This window comes from Agelaius phoeniceus, chromosome Z, assembly GCF_051311805.1.
Source record: "Agelaius phoeniceus isolate bAgePho1 chromosome Z, bAgePho1.hap1, whole genome shotgun sequence".
In the NCBI taxonomy this organism is placed as follows: domain Eukaryota; kingdom Metazoa; phylum Chordata; class Aves; order Passeriformes; family Icteridae; genus Agelaius; species Agelaius phoeniceus.
In genome coordinates this window covers 91,825,590-91,843,298 of record NC_135303.1, presented here as the reverse complement: position 1 = coordinate 91,843,298, position 17,709 = coordinate 91,825,590, and the positions used below count along the sequence as shown (strand labels likewise).

The following is a 17,709-nucleotide window of genomic DNA, read 5'->3' as shown; positions in this document are numbered from 1 at the left end:
CACCCCAGAGGCAAGGCATTTAATCTGGGTTATTTGAGAGCCATCTGGCTTTGCCTTCATGCTCGTACATTTGCCATGACATGTATTTTTTGCTAAAGGTATCAAACACATTGACTGGGAAATAAACCATCTCTGGAATAAGGGTGGGCAAAAGCCAGGGCTTCCAGTGCCACCAGGGAAAGAAGAAAAGCATCCAGGGCAGGATGGGAGGTGGAAAAGGGAATCTTATTCACAAAGCTGCTTTTCCCATCTACATTTCATGTTTGGGGGGGGGTTTAGTTTTTGGGGTATTGGTTGTTGGTTTTTTTGGGTTTGGATTGAAGGTATTTGAGATGGTAGTTTATGTTTGGATTTAAGTGCTTATTTTTTTTAATTAGTAAAACAGATTCATTACTGTGAGTTTGGCAGCTTTTTATTAGAAGGCAGAAAATGGTTCACAATCTTTTGTTATATGGTTTTTTAAGATTAAATATTTAATTAAGAATTTACACTTAGATTATTTTTTTTCTTTTAACTTAATAACTGATTCTAAAAAGTTTGTAACGTGGATTTTTTTTTTTGTCTAATTACAAAATGTTACTTAAACTTACAAAAAGAAGGAAGAAAAGCATGAAGAGAAACTTAGGATGACACTTTGTATTTTTTATTTTGCTTCCATCTACAACATACTAAAAATTTTAAAACTTAAATTTTTTACTAAGTGATACACTAATTTCTATAATTTATTCTACACTTTTGTAGATTTTAGTCTATTTTGAAGTCCAGGAAACTTTTTATATGAATGAGGGTTAAAGTTAGTGCTCTCTTGGGGGTTAGGATACTTAAGAGTAGACAGAGAAATATTTTTGGTGTTGTAGGTTTCTACAATGTGAAACACAGCAAAGGGATCAGAGCTGAATGTTTTTTCTCTCTTACTCTGAATCCCACGTTTGGGATTTTATGCAAAAAAAAATTTTGGTCATTAGTCTGAGATTTTTGATTTTTAGGCATGACCAGTTTGCCTGGCACCAATCTGTCAGGGCCACATCACCTTCCTGATGCACACATGTGCGAGGCTAAGGGCAAAATTAAGATTTTTGAAGGTTTTTTTTGTTGTAGCCAAAGTGTGCTGTGCTCCACAGCAGTCTGTCAAGTGGGGCAGTGTCTTTGGGTATTGCTGTGTTTAAATACTGCCCTGCCACATTTCCATGTCTCCAGAGGGACTCTTGAACTCCTACATTTCCTGCCCAGTGATGAGTGTATACTTCATGAAATGGTGAAGATGTCTAAAGCAGAGAGGGACTAATTCACTGATGTGGTTTTGCCAGGATATGGGAGGCAGAAGTTCATCTCTGGGACTAGAGCAGGGCATAACTTGCACATGAATTCCCCACAGCCTAGAAGAGACAAGTATAGGTATCTAATTTACTCTCTTTTCTTTTTGTTTTGCCACAGTTTTCTCAATCTAAGAAAATTTCTCCAAATCTGAAGTTTTCTGAATGAAAATCCAGCAAACCACCATTTTACCCATCCCAGAGCTAAAAAATTTCTTTTTGGTGAAAAATACCTTGTTAGGAGTAACAGCAATTGCAAATCCTATGTTATGCCATCAGCTCCTTGATCTTATTTCTTTTTCATTTCACAGGTCTACTCTGTCAAGGTGTTGCAATGCCCCATCCTTTCTGTTCACCACCCAGAAAAATACTCCCTTGGGAACTAAATTGAAATATGAAGTGGACACGAGTGGAATCTTTCATATCAACCAAGAAATCTTCAAAATGTTTCCAAAGGTGCCTTTACCCATTTGCAGGATCAGCTTCACTGTACTTGCTGCATTAGGCACTGTCCTATAGCCAAGCATTTAGCACTTGTTTGACATTTCTACAGAATTCACTGCTTTTTTTTTTTTTAATATGATATTTTAGAGATGATTATTCTGTTTTCTGGGGTTATCTGCAAAATATATATATACACATTCATCCATATATATATATATATGTATATATACACACACACACACACACACACACACACACATATATATATATATACATATATACACACATATGTATGTAATTTCCTGCAGAATATTGCTGACTTAGGAGTAAAGTGGATAATGAAAATAGAAAGCTAAATAAAAGAGACACTGATTTATCAGAACTCTTTCAAAGTATAATATTCACATATAGTAAATCCAACATTTGAGGGTAGGTCTGATTTTCTTTTTGGGGGGATTATTTTATAATTCCTATTCACAATGACTATTTTTATACTTATTTCCCTTCACAGATTATCTGTGAACAGGCTTCATAATTTTTAAATGTATTCATCATAATGATTACTCAAAGCCTTTCCAGCAAATAACACTTGACCTCCAGGGGTACTCAAGGTTGTAATCAGTGGGCAATTCCCTCTGCACAGAGTGGCTGATGAGCAGGAATGGGCTGATATGGCTGCAGATTTATCACAGGGCACACCCCTTCAATTTACAGCAGCATACTTGGAGGGGGTAGCTGAAATTGATCCCTTTTGAAAAGTCAGACCTATATTCAGGTTAAGTACTTAGATTTGTGCCACTGAAGGCACAAATCTAAGGGTCCAAGCACTTCTAATCCTTTGGCTTTCTGAGCACTGCTGAGAGGAAGGGAAGTGTTGTTGTCTGAATGTGCACATGGGGAGCAGGGGCAGAAGCAGGGAAAGGCTGGGATCCAGGAAAGCTCTTTGGCATCTGGAGATGTGCAAAGAATGGGTACATCTAAATCCAGGACTATTATCCTCAAAACCCTGCCTGATTAGGCAGATGAGTGCATCAAAGTCTGAACACCTGAGATCTGCTAGGTTTGTCCTGGATGATCAGGATGCTGCGAAGGCATCATTGCATGCCAAAATGCCTTTGGGAGTCACTGGGCAGTGACCAAAGCCACCCTCTGCACAGGAGCAGGGCTGTAGCCTCTCACATGTAGGAAATAAAGGGCTGAAAACACAGAAGCAATGCTGTAGGAGCAAGAGCCTTGTGCTAAGCATGGACACCTGGCTTCTGATTTCCCTTCCAGGGCTGCCAAGGGACTGTGTGTTAAGAAATCACTGCATAAAGCACAGACAGCTCCATATTTCCTCTCTGTCAGACAGCTGCTGCTTTTCTCAGACAGGTGTGATTGCATGCCCTTTTTGCCTCATGGCTTATGGATGCCATGGAAAGATCCTGGGAATAATCACCCAGAAATGTCAAGCCACTCTTGCATCCCTCTGTAGTTTGCAGCGTGAGATTATTGATAAAATATGTATGTACCAAAAACGAGCACTCTCATGCTTATGTAAGCACATCCCTACATATTCATAAGGTGTAGCATGGCTCAGTTCTTCGTCACAGCCCTCTCACCCTAACAGCCCAGTTTGTTCTCAGGATGTGATTTTCACTCTCTGGCTCCAGCAGCAGCTGCATCTCTGTGTGAAGGCAGGATTTTTCCCAAAGATTACAGGAGGATGCATCATCCACAAGTCCATAAAGGTGCCTGACCAAAGGCAGTGCTGGTAGTGCAAATGCTAATTAATAATCATTAACACTATCAGTACAGTTACTGGTAAGCAGTAAAATTTGGCCTGCTTTCTGCAATGTGCTGTCTGACAGACTTCTTGGGTTTTACTGGCTGCCCTGGAGCTCTGTGTGCAGACTTCCCAAAAGCAGGACACCAGAGCCTGAGGAGCCAGCAGTTTGCAGGCAGCTCAGAAAACAGTGCCTGAGCTACACTAATTCATGGTTTGTGCCCTCACGTGGAAATCAAAGGGGAAAGCAAATGTCTAAAATTACTCCTTATGTTATTGAACCTGGGGAAAAAGAACAGGTTATTGGGGTTTTTTTATTACATTTGAGTTTGTTGCCTGTGCCATCTCTAATTGCACAGCGAAATATCCCATCACTTTGTGTAGAGGGAATATTGCACCCCAGAACCAGTGTCAACATCCTGTGGTTAATGCATCAAGGTGCAGCTGCAGGGGAAAAACAAGAGGAAGAAGTGAAAAGGGGGATTGTTGTGTCCATGCTTTGGGGCCTTTAACTGTTTCCTTGCCGTGCTGTTGCAGGACATGCCGTACCACCGCTCCCAGTTCAAGAGGTGCGCAGTGGTTGGGAATGGAGGAATTCTGAAGAACAGCAGATGTGGCCGGGAGATTGACAGTGCAGACTTTGTGTTTCGGTAACCACCACGGCTCCACTTTCCTATTTTTTTTGCCTTTTCCAATGACAAATGGAACATTGAGAAGCTATTCTCTCTCGCGTGGAAAACATGACATTTGCTAAATTGGCTGTGTCAAGCCTGCTTCTTGCACAAAAACCTGTATTTCAAAAAAACAACCCCAAAACAATAATTAAAAAAAGCAAACAAAAAAAAACCCCAAAACATCTTACTTTATAATATATTTTTTTAAATTAAGCTTTGAGGAATTATTTCTCCCAAACTCCATGGGGTTAATCTGACTTTCTGGCAAAGTCTGATGCTCTCTTTCAGGATATCCCCTGCTACTGAGGTTGTGGATTTATCCTTCTGTGGATATTACCCTATAAGCAGTGTCCTATGAGCTTGGGCATAATTTTCTAGGGCAGAGCTGAGCCAGAGGTATAGCCTCTACTGAGTGACAAGCAGCTTGGTCAGATGTTAATAGCTCACAGCTGATGTGCCTCAGAGGTGTTTCTGGACTGGTGCAGAGCTCAGGTGCTCAATAACAGGATTTACTGTAATCAATAATCAATCCAGGGCCTCCAGAGTCACCAGAATAACCTTAAAGGTTAAGTGTCTTCACTGCTCCTCACTATATGTAGAAGTACCCAGGTTTTGCATAAACTGGGATGTCCCACGATGAGTGTCCCTGGATAAGAGAGTCTAGCAGCAGTTTTATAATCCTTAATATATATGAGAAAGATTTTTTTTTGTTATTCATATGCATGACTAATCCCTCTCTAAATCCTGTTAAGCTCTTTGCCTGGGTCATGGCATATGACCGCTAGCTCAGAGATTCATGACTTGTTCTCTAGAAAAGAAAAATCTCTTTATTTCAGTTGGCCTATTTTCTGATCTTGGGTATGTTGTTGTCAGTTTAGAATAACCATATGTAAAACAATTAATTGCTCTGACTTCACACCAGAAAAAATTAGATCAGATTTTGGTTCAGTGCAGTCTTAAATTAATTTGACATCATATGAGAAAATTTTACGTTCAGGATTCATTATTTTCAGACCCCTGCGTCTGCCTCCTATTCCAACTTTACAGAAAATTATTATCTTAGTTTTCAATGAAAAAAAAAGTCTGCGAGAAAGTCCAGGCTTCACATAACTTCTTTCTTAAAAGCCTAATATATTCCATATGCATTAAATAATTACTGTAGATTCTCTGCTGTTGTGTTGGATCACAACCATAAGTATGGATGAAAGGAGCAGCCCATGTGACACACAGAGATGGCAACCTTTTAAGAAGAAGTTGAAATATGTCTGGCAAATCTCATTTGTCTTTAAGGACTTTTAGTAGAGGTCCTGTTTTACCACTGCTACTCTTCCTTGGACAGTATCAAAACTGGCGAAAAAAAGAGGAGATCATTACAGAACTTAGAAACTGGGTTGTGTTTGGTAACTGTAACAACTAAACAGAGGTTTAGTCTATAGAACTGGAATATGAATAAATATATCCATGCCAAAGAAAACCCTGGTTCACCATCTCAAAAGTATGGATTAGGCAAAAAGATGCACCAGTGTTTTAAAAGCCAAGGTCAGTTTTAAAGTAAAGCTTGTGTTCAAGGTCAGGTGTGAACACATCTGCTTTCCAGTCCACCAAAGTATCAGGAATCATCATCTGGGCCACCAGTGAAATTATATAAAACATTTCACAAGTGTTTATGGAGCCCTGATTACATTAAATGATACCTTCAGAACACTTAGGGAAATCTTTTCTTGTGGCCAGCAACATGCAGCCAGGATTGTTCTGTGAAGTAAATTCTGAAAGCAATCAGTTACAGTACAATAGAATATATAAAATACTCACCAGGATTGCATTTACCAGTAGTTATTGTCTGTCTCCATCTACTGGCCAGAGGGGACCTCTGTGAATTTAGAGATGGGACTGCTCTCTTGGTGAGGATGAATTTTTGGAGTCTTGTGACAAAAGTACAGCTTGTGCAGATGGGACCATTTTTATAAGGCATTTTCACCTTCAAAAAAATTCAGTCACTCTTAGTCCCGGTGTGAATTTCCTGTTCAGAAACATTGAAGCTGATTATCTGAAAACCCTTCTCAAATATCATCTAAGCACACTGCCCAGTGCTAAGTGATACTGGGGGTGCCAAAGGACTTGAGTGGCATGACCCAGCAGAAGAAAGTACTAGAAATGGCATTGTCTATTAAAAGGATAGCCAAAACCAATTCTCTGGCTAGATAAAAATGGACTATCTGTAAGGTGGATGTGAACCTTTTGCATGTTAAAAGGACTTTGGAGGAATTTTGTGCATTCTTCTGCTCCCCAAGCTGTCTTCTCTCTTTGACTGAGAAATTTTCCTGTCAGCTGAACTGTGGTATTGTGAAAACAGTAAGCATCTCTTACCCTAAATACCATCACAGTTTTTGCTCAGCCCTGTTCTTCAGAAATAAGGACAACTTTGAAAATTAGGAACAGCAGTATCTTTGAGATGTGGGGGGCCTTAACAGTGATGGTTTTAATTGAGGCTTGCAGGTCACTTCAAAAAGCTTTCAAAGTGTCACTCAGTGCCTAACTCAAGCTTAAATTGAGTGTAACACCAGTTACAAGGCCATACCTTTTATCCCTGAAAACACATGCTGAAGTTTTTTTTCAGCTGGATTTCCTCTGGAAGGAAAGACAGCATGATAACTTGTGAGTGTGCATTTCAGTAACTTCAGCATCTCTTGAGAGATGCTCTAAATTTTGTGAGATGATGTATCTAGGACAAGGCCAAGGTGAATGGAGGCTGGGTAAAGTCAAGGCTTGCAAATCTCACAAGTTTGCTTCCAAAAACTTTGATGTCCTGTGGTGAACTTGTAGAGTCAGAATTGCTGCTATTACACCATGTTGGGAGATGCTTATAAATGGAAAAGGAAGTGAAGCAGATAGTTTGGGATTAATTAGGTCTGGATTGATTTCTCTCTTGTGGAACATTTCCCCTAAATTCTCCTGGGTATAAACTGAAGCATCTTAAAGGCAGTGTTTTACATATAGTTTATTAATTATTGAATACATCTCAGCTACTGCTCAGCAAGCCTTTGATTTTATAGGCTGATTGGCCTTGGAGCTTCAATCCATTTTGCATCCTAAACTGCCAGAGTAAATAGGTAAATTGCTGTTAAGAAGGCAAAATGAGCCTTGGCTACACCTGCAAAGAGGGATAATCTCTTACAGGTGAGGGAATAAGAGAGGTCTTCACACAGCCCTCAAGAACTTGTTAGATTATTGCACAGTTTGGGAATCAACATGCTTTGATACAATTTTAAATTCTCACTCTGTTTCTAGATTTGTTGCTTGGCAGAAATGCTTAAATAAATTTTATTTACTAGTCCTGAAAATACATTTTTAAACTTTCTTACTAATTTCTCTTTTTTATAGATGCAATTTGCCTCCTATATCTGAGAAATACTTCATGGACGTTGGGGTGAAGACTGATGTCGTGACTGTCAATCCCAGTATAATCACTGAGAGGTCATTTCTGGTTTTTTTTGTATTTTCATTTCTCTTGATTTCCCAAATCTACCTTCAACTTAACTCTGTTACATAGAATTTTTTACCAAATCCTACTTTATACCATCACTATGAATCATACATTTCATTCTGACTTGAATAAGTAACAAGTTGTAGAAATGTGTTAAACACTTAAACCTGCACTTTGATGATAGAAAGTGGAAAGGCAATGAGCTAAAATCAAATTAAAACAACAGAGCCATCCTTCCCTTGCTCTGCTTGCAAGTCCCAGTCAAACATCTTAGAAACATACAGGGTGAAAGAAACTGGATTCCACCTGAAATGCTGAAGTCATAGAATCAGAGTCATCAACTTTGGAAAAATAAGATCATCAAGTAAATAAAGTAACACACATTGTCACATATTTTAAAGAAATGTCAGTGAAACTTTACTGTAGACAGGATTGACTAGGTGATTTTCTTTTTAAATTTGTTAATTTAATGCCCTAATGCTACCTTGTGACATTTTTGGGACCATAAGGCTCATTAATGCTTTCCTCTCTTGATGGGGGGAGGAGTTCCTTTTCTCAAATAAGAGAAATTAATTTGTTTGACTTTGGATTTATTTTAAAAATGTTACAGTTAGACATTTTAAGCACTTGCTAGCTTTGGTGTTGGCCACTTTTTTATACAGCCCTGCACTGCATGGTGCACTGAAGAGGGTCCTCGATCAGAGAGTCGGCTGAGTAACGACAACCACACCAATGTGGCTACATGTTGTTCTCCTTTATTCAGCAACTTTGGCATATTTATTCCTCTCTATACATTGTCTCACACCACTAGTGATTCATGCTCATTGGTTAAGCAACTATAGTTACATACACATGTTAATTACTGATTGGTTGTCACACTGTAAGCATCTTTAGCTAAGGTGTGCCAAATTAGCAGTTTCCCACAACGTGCTTGGCATCTAGTCACGTCTTGGCACAATGCTTGTTCTTCCTTGTTGGATCCATTTGAGGTCAGAACATGGTATGTCTTGTTACGAGGACAGTACATGGTCTATCTTGTCCTGAAGACAGCGCATGGTCTTCAAAGTAACTCTGTAATCTGCAGGCCAGGGTTGTCCAACTCATGTAGGAGCACAGCATGGCCTTGTTCTGCTAAAAATCCTTCTACAGTGCACCACGTAGCTTGGAAAAATTACTTACTTCTAATAATATCATGAGAAGCGTGGTATTATTAGAATCAGAAATGGCCACAAAGTTATTATGAAGTTACTATGAATTTTTAAATTTTTTTAATTAAAAAAATTAAATATTTTTAATTTTAAAAAAAATTTTTAAAGTTATACTTTTAGTAGTTTTTTAGAAGTATATAATTTCTACCCCACTTTTCATGCTGATGCTGTAGCTACAAATCCAAGTACATTCCCGTTGATAACAGGAAGCCATCAACGGGAAGAATCATCTCAATTATCCCTGTATCGGAAATATTTCAGTAAAAGCCCATTGGGTGTCTCTTGCTGGGAATGGACTGACCACCACTCACACCCTCTCCCCTCCAGATTCCACAAGCTGGAGAAGTGGAGGAAGCCCTTCTACGACGTGCTCCAGGTGTACGAGAACGCCTCCGTGCTGCTGCCGGCCTTCTACAACACGCGCAACACGGACGTGTCCATCCGCGTCAAGTACGTGCTGGACGACTTCGAGTCCCAGCAGGCAGTCTATTACTTCCACCCCCAGTATCTCATCAACGTCTCGCGCTACTGGCTCGGCCAGGGCGTGCGGGCCAAGCGGGTCAGCACCGGGCTGATCCTGGTGACTGCGGCCCTGGAGCTCTGCGAGGAGGTGCACCTCTTCGGCTTCTGGGCCTTCCCCATGAACCCCTCAGGGATTTTTATAACTCACCACTACTACGACAACGTGAAGCCTCGCCCCGGCTTCCACGCGATGCCCTCGGAGATATTCAACTTCCTCCACATGCACAGCAAGGGGATCCTGCGGGTTCACACGGGGACCTGCAGCTGACAGGGACACTGCCAGAGTGTGGCGGGAGCTCGATGGCCTGTGTATGGTGTAGGAGGTTTTGTTACACCCCGAGATTATGCAATAATTGTTTGATATAAATTTCCTCAAGGCGTTGCATCCCATAAGATCTAGGACACCAGCATCTTTCCTGCTAGCAGAGTTGGGTCCATAACAGTGTAGGAGAAGCAAAACTCCTGTGCCCCAGGGTACACGCTGTCCTGGAAAGCAAGTCAGATAAGAAGCACATTTACAATACATTTAGGGATAAATAGAGCACATTAATATAGTTACCATTTCACTATGGAGAAAAGCACCAAACTTTTGAGGAAAAACAGAGGTGGAGAATTTTAGCATAGATTATCAGACTTTACATAGGTTTCTGAATCGAGTACCTTGGGGTATTGCCAGATGTTATTGAACACTCTGTTCTCTGGCCTTTAGATTTTTGAAAATACTCTTTAGCATTATAGCTTAATGGGGATATATAACTTAAAATCTTTGTTCTGTAATGTCACAAAGTGTTGATCAAAAATAGCAGATAGATGTGTTAGGAATAAACAAAATCACTTTATGAATTTTTTCAACCAGGATAGAACAGAATGTTGAACTCCCATTCACAGCAACAGGTAATCTGTTGAAACTGTGTGAATCATGTTGTGATACTGTTTTAGAAATAGTTTCTTCTTCCTTCTTGCGCCTTGCATTTCTGTTCTCCTCTGCTGATTGTGCTTCCTTTCTCCTTGTCTGTGATGCTTTCCTTCTGGCTAACACATGGCAATGTGCGCACTTCCTCCCACAGCCACCGTCTCAGCATCACACTGGAGTCCTTGCGGAAGAAACAAGTTCCTTCACAAGGTTTTCTTGAGATGAAGAGCAAGGGGATTACGTAGTTATATTTTACAAGTTGATTTTTTGGTTCAGCATAAGATAGAAAAAAAGTAATTTCCTCGTTGATTTTTATTAAAGACTTTGTAAAAGTATCTGAATGTTGATTCACTGTTGTACAGATTGAGTTAACACTTTCAGGTATCTGTAATATGTTAATGTCAGGAAATGAAGTTAAAATTCAGAGAAGTTATTTTGTGGCTTAGATTATGATGCTTATTTTAAAATTATGCATCTTGAAATGTCAAATGTCTTAATGTGGCGTTTTTGTATATTGAGAATGTTATTAGGATAGTAAAAGGGCTGGTGGTGTATTCTTTAAATGTCATCAGTGTAGCTCTGTCAGGTATGCCTAGCCTAATTTTTCACCTGCTACAGTTGACAAAATCCTGGAGCAGAAAAGATGCCAGAAGTTGCTGGAGTTTATTTTGTTGTAGTAGGCTGCTGGTAGTTGCCCTTTCATACTGGTATGACTGCATACACAGGAGGTGAGGTTTGCTATTCCAGCTGTGCTGGCATAGTTAAATGAACAGAGATTCCCTGTCTAGGTTCTTAGTCTGAAGCACTAGGGCTGTTGCCTTGTCTTGTCTTATGTAGATTACAAGATCTTTGATCAAGGATTTGAAATTTATAGTTCTGTATAAGGGATATTTTTTTTTTTGCGGGAGGCCGGTGGGGAGAGGGTTTAAATCCAAATATGGACTTGGATTTTGACTTTGTAATGCATGAATGCACAAAGCTTCTTTTAAAAGCCTCTGTGCTATGCTGAGAGCTGTGCAAGTTGCTCACAGTACAGATAAAATGATCACAAAAAAAAGTGAAAGCACATTGGTCACCACTCCAAAAGTCCCTGCTGCCCAGCAGTGACCTGGGTGGTATGTGAGAGTGCATTCTATTTACACTACACTCTTGAGGTTTGATTGCCTTAGAAGCAGCCCATATCCTTGGTGAAGGTGTCAGAACTCACCTGGGAAGCACCAGCCAGGGGCAGGTGAAGGACCAGTGCTTAAGCTTAATATATTATTTGTGGTGATGTGTTTTAGGTCTTAGAGTTACACTGTGTGTTATTGAGAATCCCCTCGTATTGTCTACCTGTGAAATAGGCAGCATCCCCATCAACCCGCAGGTGAAATGGTTTCCTTGACTCAATATGCAAAAGAGATCTTTGTCTTTGCTGTGTTCTGTAAATTTGTGTGCAAAGGGCTTTGACAATGAAGTGCTGTGATGAAAGTGCTATTTAGAGAGCAATGTGACACTGCAGGTTGGCCGTCTCGCTGTGCATTAAGTTTTATGATAACAGTAATGACTCTGAAGCTGGTACTTAGAGCCCTTACTCCTTATTCTGCCTGAGTTTGGGACTAGTAGTAGCTCCAGGTTTGCTTTGCTGCTGCTGCTCTGCTAAGGTTACCTTCTTTAGTAAGAGATTTTTCTTTACTGTGGTGATGGAAGTGAACAAAATCAACTGAAAGGAATCTAATACATTGCAAAAGGCACTTCAAAAAAGATGGGAAAGCACTTGAGAAGCATCCATATGTTGATAGAAATAGTGCAAATCCCTCTTTTTAGTTGCAAGAAATCCTTTTGGACAGACAAAAGGATAAGCAAAACTGCATTTACAGTTAATCTGTAAATACAGGGTCACAGACATCTCCTTTCCATTGTTTGCTTCATATAAATGAGCAATGTAAATTCACTGTAATAAGTGCAGTGTTACTGTGTCTAGATTTTGATTGCTTATAAATCTATAGCTACTATATTTTTTTAATGATTTTAAGAAGTGTGTGCAGGTTACTTGCACATATGCACCAAAGGCTTAATCTTGCCACATTTATCTGAAAAGAGCCCCCATTCAGGTGGGTGGGTATTTTATTTGTGTAGGGACTGCAGAAACAGGCCCAGATATTTCTGTGAAGGTGTACATAGCTGTACAGTTAAGGAGTGATTTGCAAGCCAGAAAGATAATTATTGAAATATATATAAAATAGTCCTTGAGATGAAATACGTTGCAACATGTTCACTTTCTGATTCATTTTTCAGGTGTTGCTCAAAAAGTGATTGCAAAACTATGGCATTTGTCAGAAATGCCATATGTAGAAGGGCTTTTGCAGAAAGAAGGACGCTCCTTGGTTTCTGCCATCATTCTTTTGTGTGCTGAGCATAAGAAAATATTCTTTTGACATCATTCATTTGTCTGAATTTGGGGCTGGTTTTGTTTTCCCTTCTCCCATGAGGTCTAAGCTCCAAATGTCCAATCTTAACCTCTGAACAACAGGATATATGAGTGATAAGAAGTGACTGTCAGGTGTGTTTGCTGCAACTAAAGGATGTGTGTAGCACGTTATGCTTTCCCAGAAAAATCCCCCCCACCAATAATTCTGATCTGTCCATGAAGGAAGGCTGTCAGCTGTCTGGTACCACATCCTGAGCTTGAGCTGTAATCTGAGCTCTGCTGCTGAGGATATGAAGCCTGAGACAGGCAGAGAGAAAATGTTATGGTTTAATCCCCAATCCCTCACATTATTTAGGAGAATCCCTTAAGAAGTTCCTGATACTGCGTACACTGGCAATGCAAGTTGAGTTGGAAATGATAACTAGGACTGCTTTGACTTTATTGTCGGGTCAACAGAAGAGGCTTATGAATCTGCCAGTGCTGTCATCAAAGGGAAGGAAGTATTTAGCTGGAATAGTTTAGCTGATTGCTTTTGATTCATGAAATCCAACTTTGCTGTTGGACAGAATGGCTTCAATGGCGATAGGGCCATTATAATATTTTAGCATATTTCCTGTGATTGCAGCAGAGTTGTCAAAGCCAGCTCATGAATTGCAAAAGGGAGAACCATGCCATGACAGCAGCAGCTCCTGCTGCTGTCTCAAGGAGGAGAGGCACCGTGCTGAGCAGGTCTGTGGTCTCCTTGAGAAACAATGTGAAGGGAATACAGGAAGCTGCAAGCATAACTCTGCTGCAGAGCCTTTAGGCCCCTGGAATAACACAGCAGGGACAAGAGGTGAAGTTTCACAGCTCGCAGCAATCAGGGGTGGCTCCTCCAGCCCTTGAAAAATCCGCCCTCTTGCAGGCTCGGCTGACGATGAATTAAAGGTGACTCGGGGTGGCCAGATGTAGTGGAGGGAAGGAAATCAGCTCCAAGAATAGTCCCCTCTGTGGGTGTTTGGTGAATCAGTGGAAGGGCTGCTCCTGCTTGGAGGCAGGAGCACTGGTGGTGACGCAGCTGCGTGGGTGCTCAGCCCTCCCTGGCAGTGAGGAGCAATCTCTGCTGTGTCTGGGGGGAAACTGAGGTGGGGAGGCAGGGAGTCTGTCCTTTCTGATCTTCTGAGGCCAGGGGGCTTGCCCACTAGTCTGCTTGGGTAGTGAATGTGACATGCTCTGGAATGGGCCTTTTTCCCCACCTCACTCTCATTTGAGTGTGAAGAGAGGCTTGGAGCTTTTTACAAGTATAGGAAAAAGGAAATAGAAAAATTCGGCAATCCCTAAAGGGCCAAGCTACCTGGGAAATTCTGGAGTGAGCTGAGGTTCCAGGAATAAAGAAGTCAGTATTTATGCTTAGGGCCTTTACAAAACCCAGTGAAGCGTGTGGAAATTTTGTGTGCTCCAGAAATGGGCCTTGATCATGGGTAAGATGAGCAGCCTCTTTTTCCCCCCTCACTTGATTTCATACACTTTTTAATATGCTTTAGATACAGTGCAGCAGCAATACCATGTTTTTAATGGTGTGAGTAAAGAACAAGCTTCTCTGGAAGCAGAAGTGTTGTGACTGTCACTCTCCCTTCCAGATTTCATCAATTCATCTTTTCAAACTCATCTATGCAAAGCATTTCATCGTGGTGGTGTAAATCATACATGAGCCCCCTGTACCTGGCAGTATGTATGTGAACCACAGGCCTCAGGAAAAGGGTTTTTTCTGCTTGCTTTAAAATACCAGTGTGGAATTTATCAGTGATATGAATGTGTTGAAGGCAGGATGCAGCCCACTACCTTTAAAGCCACCACAACATTCACATTTGGGTTCAGCAGAAAGAGAATTCAGGCCTTACATCAGTGCTTGTAAGCCAAGCCAATAACCTGCATCTCCCAAAAAACCCACCCAGATTATTATCATTTTGTGTCTTGTTATCATCCTGTCTAATGTGGGTGAGCGTGCTTGGCATCCTTTGTTGTCTGCATGGTATTAAAAATTAAAAAAAAAAAAAACAAAAAACAAACAAACAAACAAAAAACCAACAAAAAAAAACAAAAACAAAAAAAAACAAACCAAAACTGATTCTATTCAAAACTGAAATTGTACTTAAGTGCTTTTAAAAATAAACTTAAGGGAAATCCAAATGTACGAGAGGCATTGGGTTGAGGGAGCCTGGGTCCCAGTCTGTCAGCACCTCCAGTGCTCCCCAAACCCTGAGCATCCAAGAAACATCAGAAATGAGGGACTGGGCCACAGTGGGAAGCTTGAAGTAAGACAAATCTGCCTCAGTGCTTCAAGGATTGAAAGATGTAAATATGTTACCAATGTGTCTGACTTTCTATTTAGAAGCCATAGATGTTCTCAGTGTTTGATCTTCGGGTAAGCTGATGTACATTTTTGACCGTACTAATCACTGTAAAATGTGTTAGCATGTAAAACAGTGACAAATTAAGCCAGAAAAATCAGATACTGCATTGGCTGGCTCTTGAGATGTTTGTTGTACCTGAAACTGTCTGATGGACCAAGACACTGAAGTATCTCCAGTGCTCCCTACAGCTTGTGAAGACTCTGGTTATTGCCTTCTTATCAGTGTGGAACAGGCAGAATTAATCCCTATTTGTTGGCATTGTGTTGGCCAAGTGACACACACTTAGGTGTGCATTCGAGCCTGTCCCCTTAGAGATGAGGGGAGGGAGAAAAATCCCTTCTCTGTCTGGGACAGGACAAAAATCTGGAGACTTTTCTCCATTTCTGGGCCCTCCTTGCTGTGAACTTTGAGATTCTCGATCAAACCTCTGCATTGAGCCCATGTAAATTGTACTGAGCCACTGCTGCCTGTTGAGTATATCCCTGGTTTTCACCTGGTGGGAAACAAATGCTTATTTTGGGAATACTGGAGTAAAACTTTGTGTCTTCATTGTAGGGGAGCTTGGGCTATGACAAAAATAAAGCTGTTTGTTGTTTCTGTAAGGCCGTGGCAGTGAGGGTGGAGAAATCCATGCAGGGACATGTTGGTTTTATGATGATGTTAATCTCTTGTGTCCTTTGGCTGACCTTTATTTTGTCGACCTTACACCTTGTAATTTTGGCTTATTATTGTTTCTGTAGCTGTACTATGGTTGTGATAGAAAGCCTATCAATTGCTGTAAGCCATAACTAGAACAGTAATCAGGGGTTTTTGGGTTTGTTTTCTTTTGGTTTTTTTTGGTCTGTGTCACTGTGTTTGGAAGATGATTTAATTCTATTGAATAAACAAATCACTTCAACAGTTTTCTGGGAAAGGCAATCTTTGGGCCACTTATTGTGCTTTCACACTGATTTTGTATTTTCTGCTGTTCTGTGTCCCTGAACAGGGGGAGTTGGAAGCTCAGCTGGTAGAAATTGGTTCACAAAACTAGAGAATGTCACTGTGGAATTATATGATGATAGAGCATCATTTATAGAGATATATAAAAGTATATTTAGAGTTATGCAACCATACAAACTGAGAATTTGGTATTTTGATCACTGAATATTCAGTATATGTTCTGGACTGTTGTCTACAAAATATCTAGACACAGTAAGGTAATTTATTACTGCAAGTAGCAAACTGTGAACAGACAGCCTTTGAAAAGCTTCTGCAATCCCTGGGATTTGCCTACTTACACCTTCCTGACAGCTCTGTCCTTTACTGTCTTCATCCTTTGTACAAAATCATCTTCTTTGGATCTGGTCTGTCTTATTCAGCCTCAGTCTTTCAAGCTTACACTTCCATCAATATTCTCAGAGAATTAAAATATAGATGTAAAAATATTTGTGGTAATGCATGATAGCAGATGAAACAACCATCTATTTTTTGAAAGTGGGTATTTTCCCAATTGCCATTCTATTGTTCCTAGATTATAAACTGAAATGGGAGTATGTAACAGAAATAATACAATCTGGGTGTTAGTGCTGGTATAAGGAAAATGTAAATGATTTTGAAGATGCAGAGCTGTGGTGAATGCTGGAGGAATCAGCCCTCATTCTTGCTGACATTAAAACTGATGGATGCACTTCCTTCCCCCAGATGCTTGTGATTATTGTTAGTGATTATTCAATCAAGGAGAGGAAGCATGTGGAGAGGGAAAAATGAATAGACAAATTGACACTGGATGATATAATTTCTGTCTATCACACTGCAAATTGCTCGGCTAAGCAAGCAATCAAAGAATGGTTAATTTCCTAAAGCCTGCAGCATCCGTCATTTTCCTCAGTGGCATTTGCAGCCTTGGCTCCCAGAAAGTCTCCATAAAAAGCCATAGTGAATTACAGAGATGTTTCACCACAGTCTGACAGTGCCCAGAAGTGGGCACTTAGGGAAAGAGCAGAAGAAACAGGGGAAATAATAAATGGCCCTTCTGCTGGTATTCCCTCAGACTGGTATTGACAGCTTGTATTTTTGGCCTCGGCAGTGTGCTGTGTGGTACTGAGTCTCAGATTTCAGCTCTGTGTTCATGATGAAGTGGTTCCTTCTGCTCTTATGAGCTCCCAAGGGTGCCCAGCAAGATGTTTCTGGGTTGTGGGCCCAGCCAGATGGAGCCAGGGTCAGTACTGACCCCCTTTTCCCAGCGCAAGCATCACAGGGAGCACCTCTTGGAATGAAAGTTTTATGAATTTCTATTCATGTTCTGCTTTCCTATTTTTTTCTTTTTTTTTTTTTCCCTAGCACTGCTAACCCAAATCTGCTCCTGGGTGGTGAAGTGCTAGCAGTCAGGTAATTTTATCACTTAGTTGTTTTCTCACTCTACATCCTCAGTCATCTTTTCATCATCACAACAGATCTGGCTAGAAGAATAAACATTTTAATCCATAAAGGAACTACTGTCCATCACAGAGATGTAAAATACTATAAGTCTGTATAAGTACTGCCACCAGCACTTTTTTAGGTGGAGATCCCTCAAACCCTCCTCAAATTGAGACTCGATTTTTT

The 17,709-nt window shown here is 40.5% G+C and overlaps 1 protein-coding gene across 2 annotated transcripts in view; it reads left to right on the top strand.

Annotated features, from left to right (window-relative positions):
* ST8SIA5 (ST8 alpha-N-acetyl-neuraminide alpha-2,8-sialyltransferase 5) overlaps nucleotides 1-16,029 on the top strand; it is a 48,329-nt gene extending 32,300 nt beyond the window's left edge. For both annotated transcript variants that reach the window (XM_054652374.2, XM_054652372.2), the window contains 4 exons: nucleotides 1,625-1,769; nucleotides 4,060-4,172; nucleotides 7,578-7,670; nucleotides 9,216-16,029. In XM_054652374.2, the coding sequence (XP_054508349.1) occupies nucleotides 1,625-1,769; nucleotides 4,060-4,172; nucleotides 7,578-7,670; nucleotides 9,216-9,678 (814 nt within the window). In that variant the 3' untranslated portion in view covers nucleotides 9,679-16,029. The remainder of the gene's footprint in view (nucleotides 1-1,624; nucleotides 1,770-4,059; nucleotides 4,173-7,577; nucleotides 7,671-9,215) is intronic.
* The last annotated feature ends 1,680 nt before the right edge of the window (nucleotides 16,030-17,709 follow it).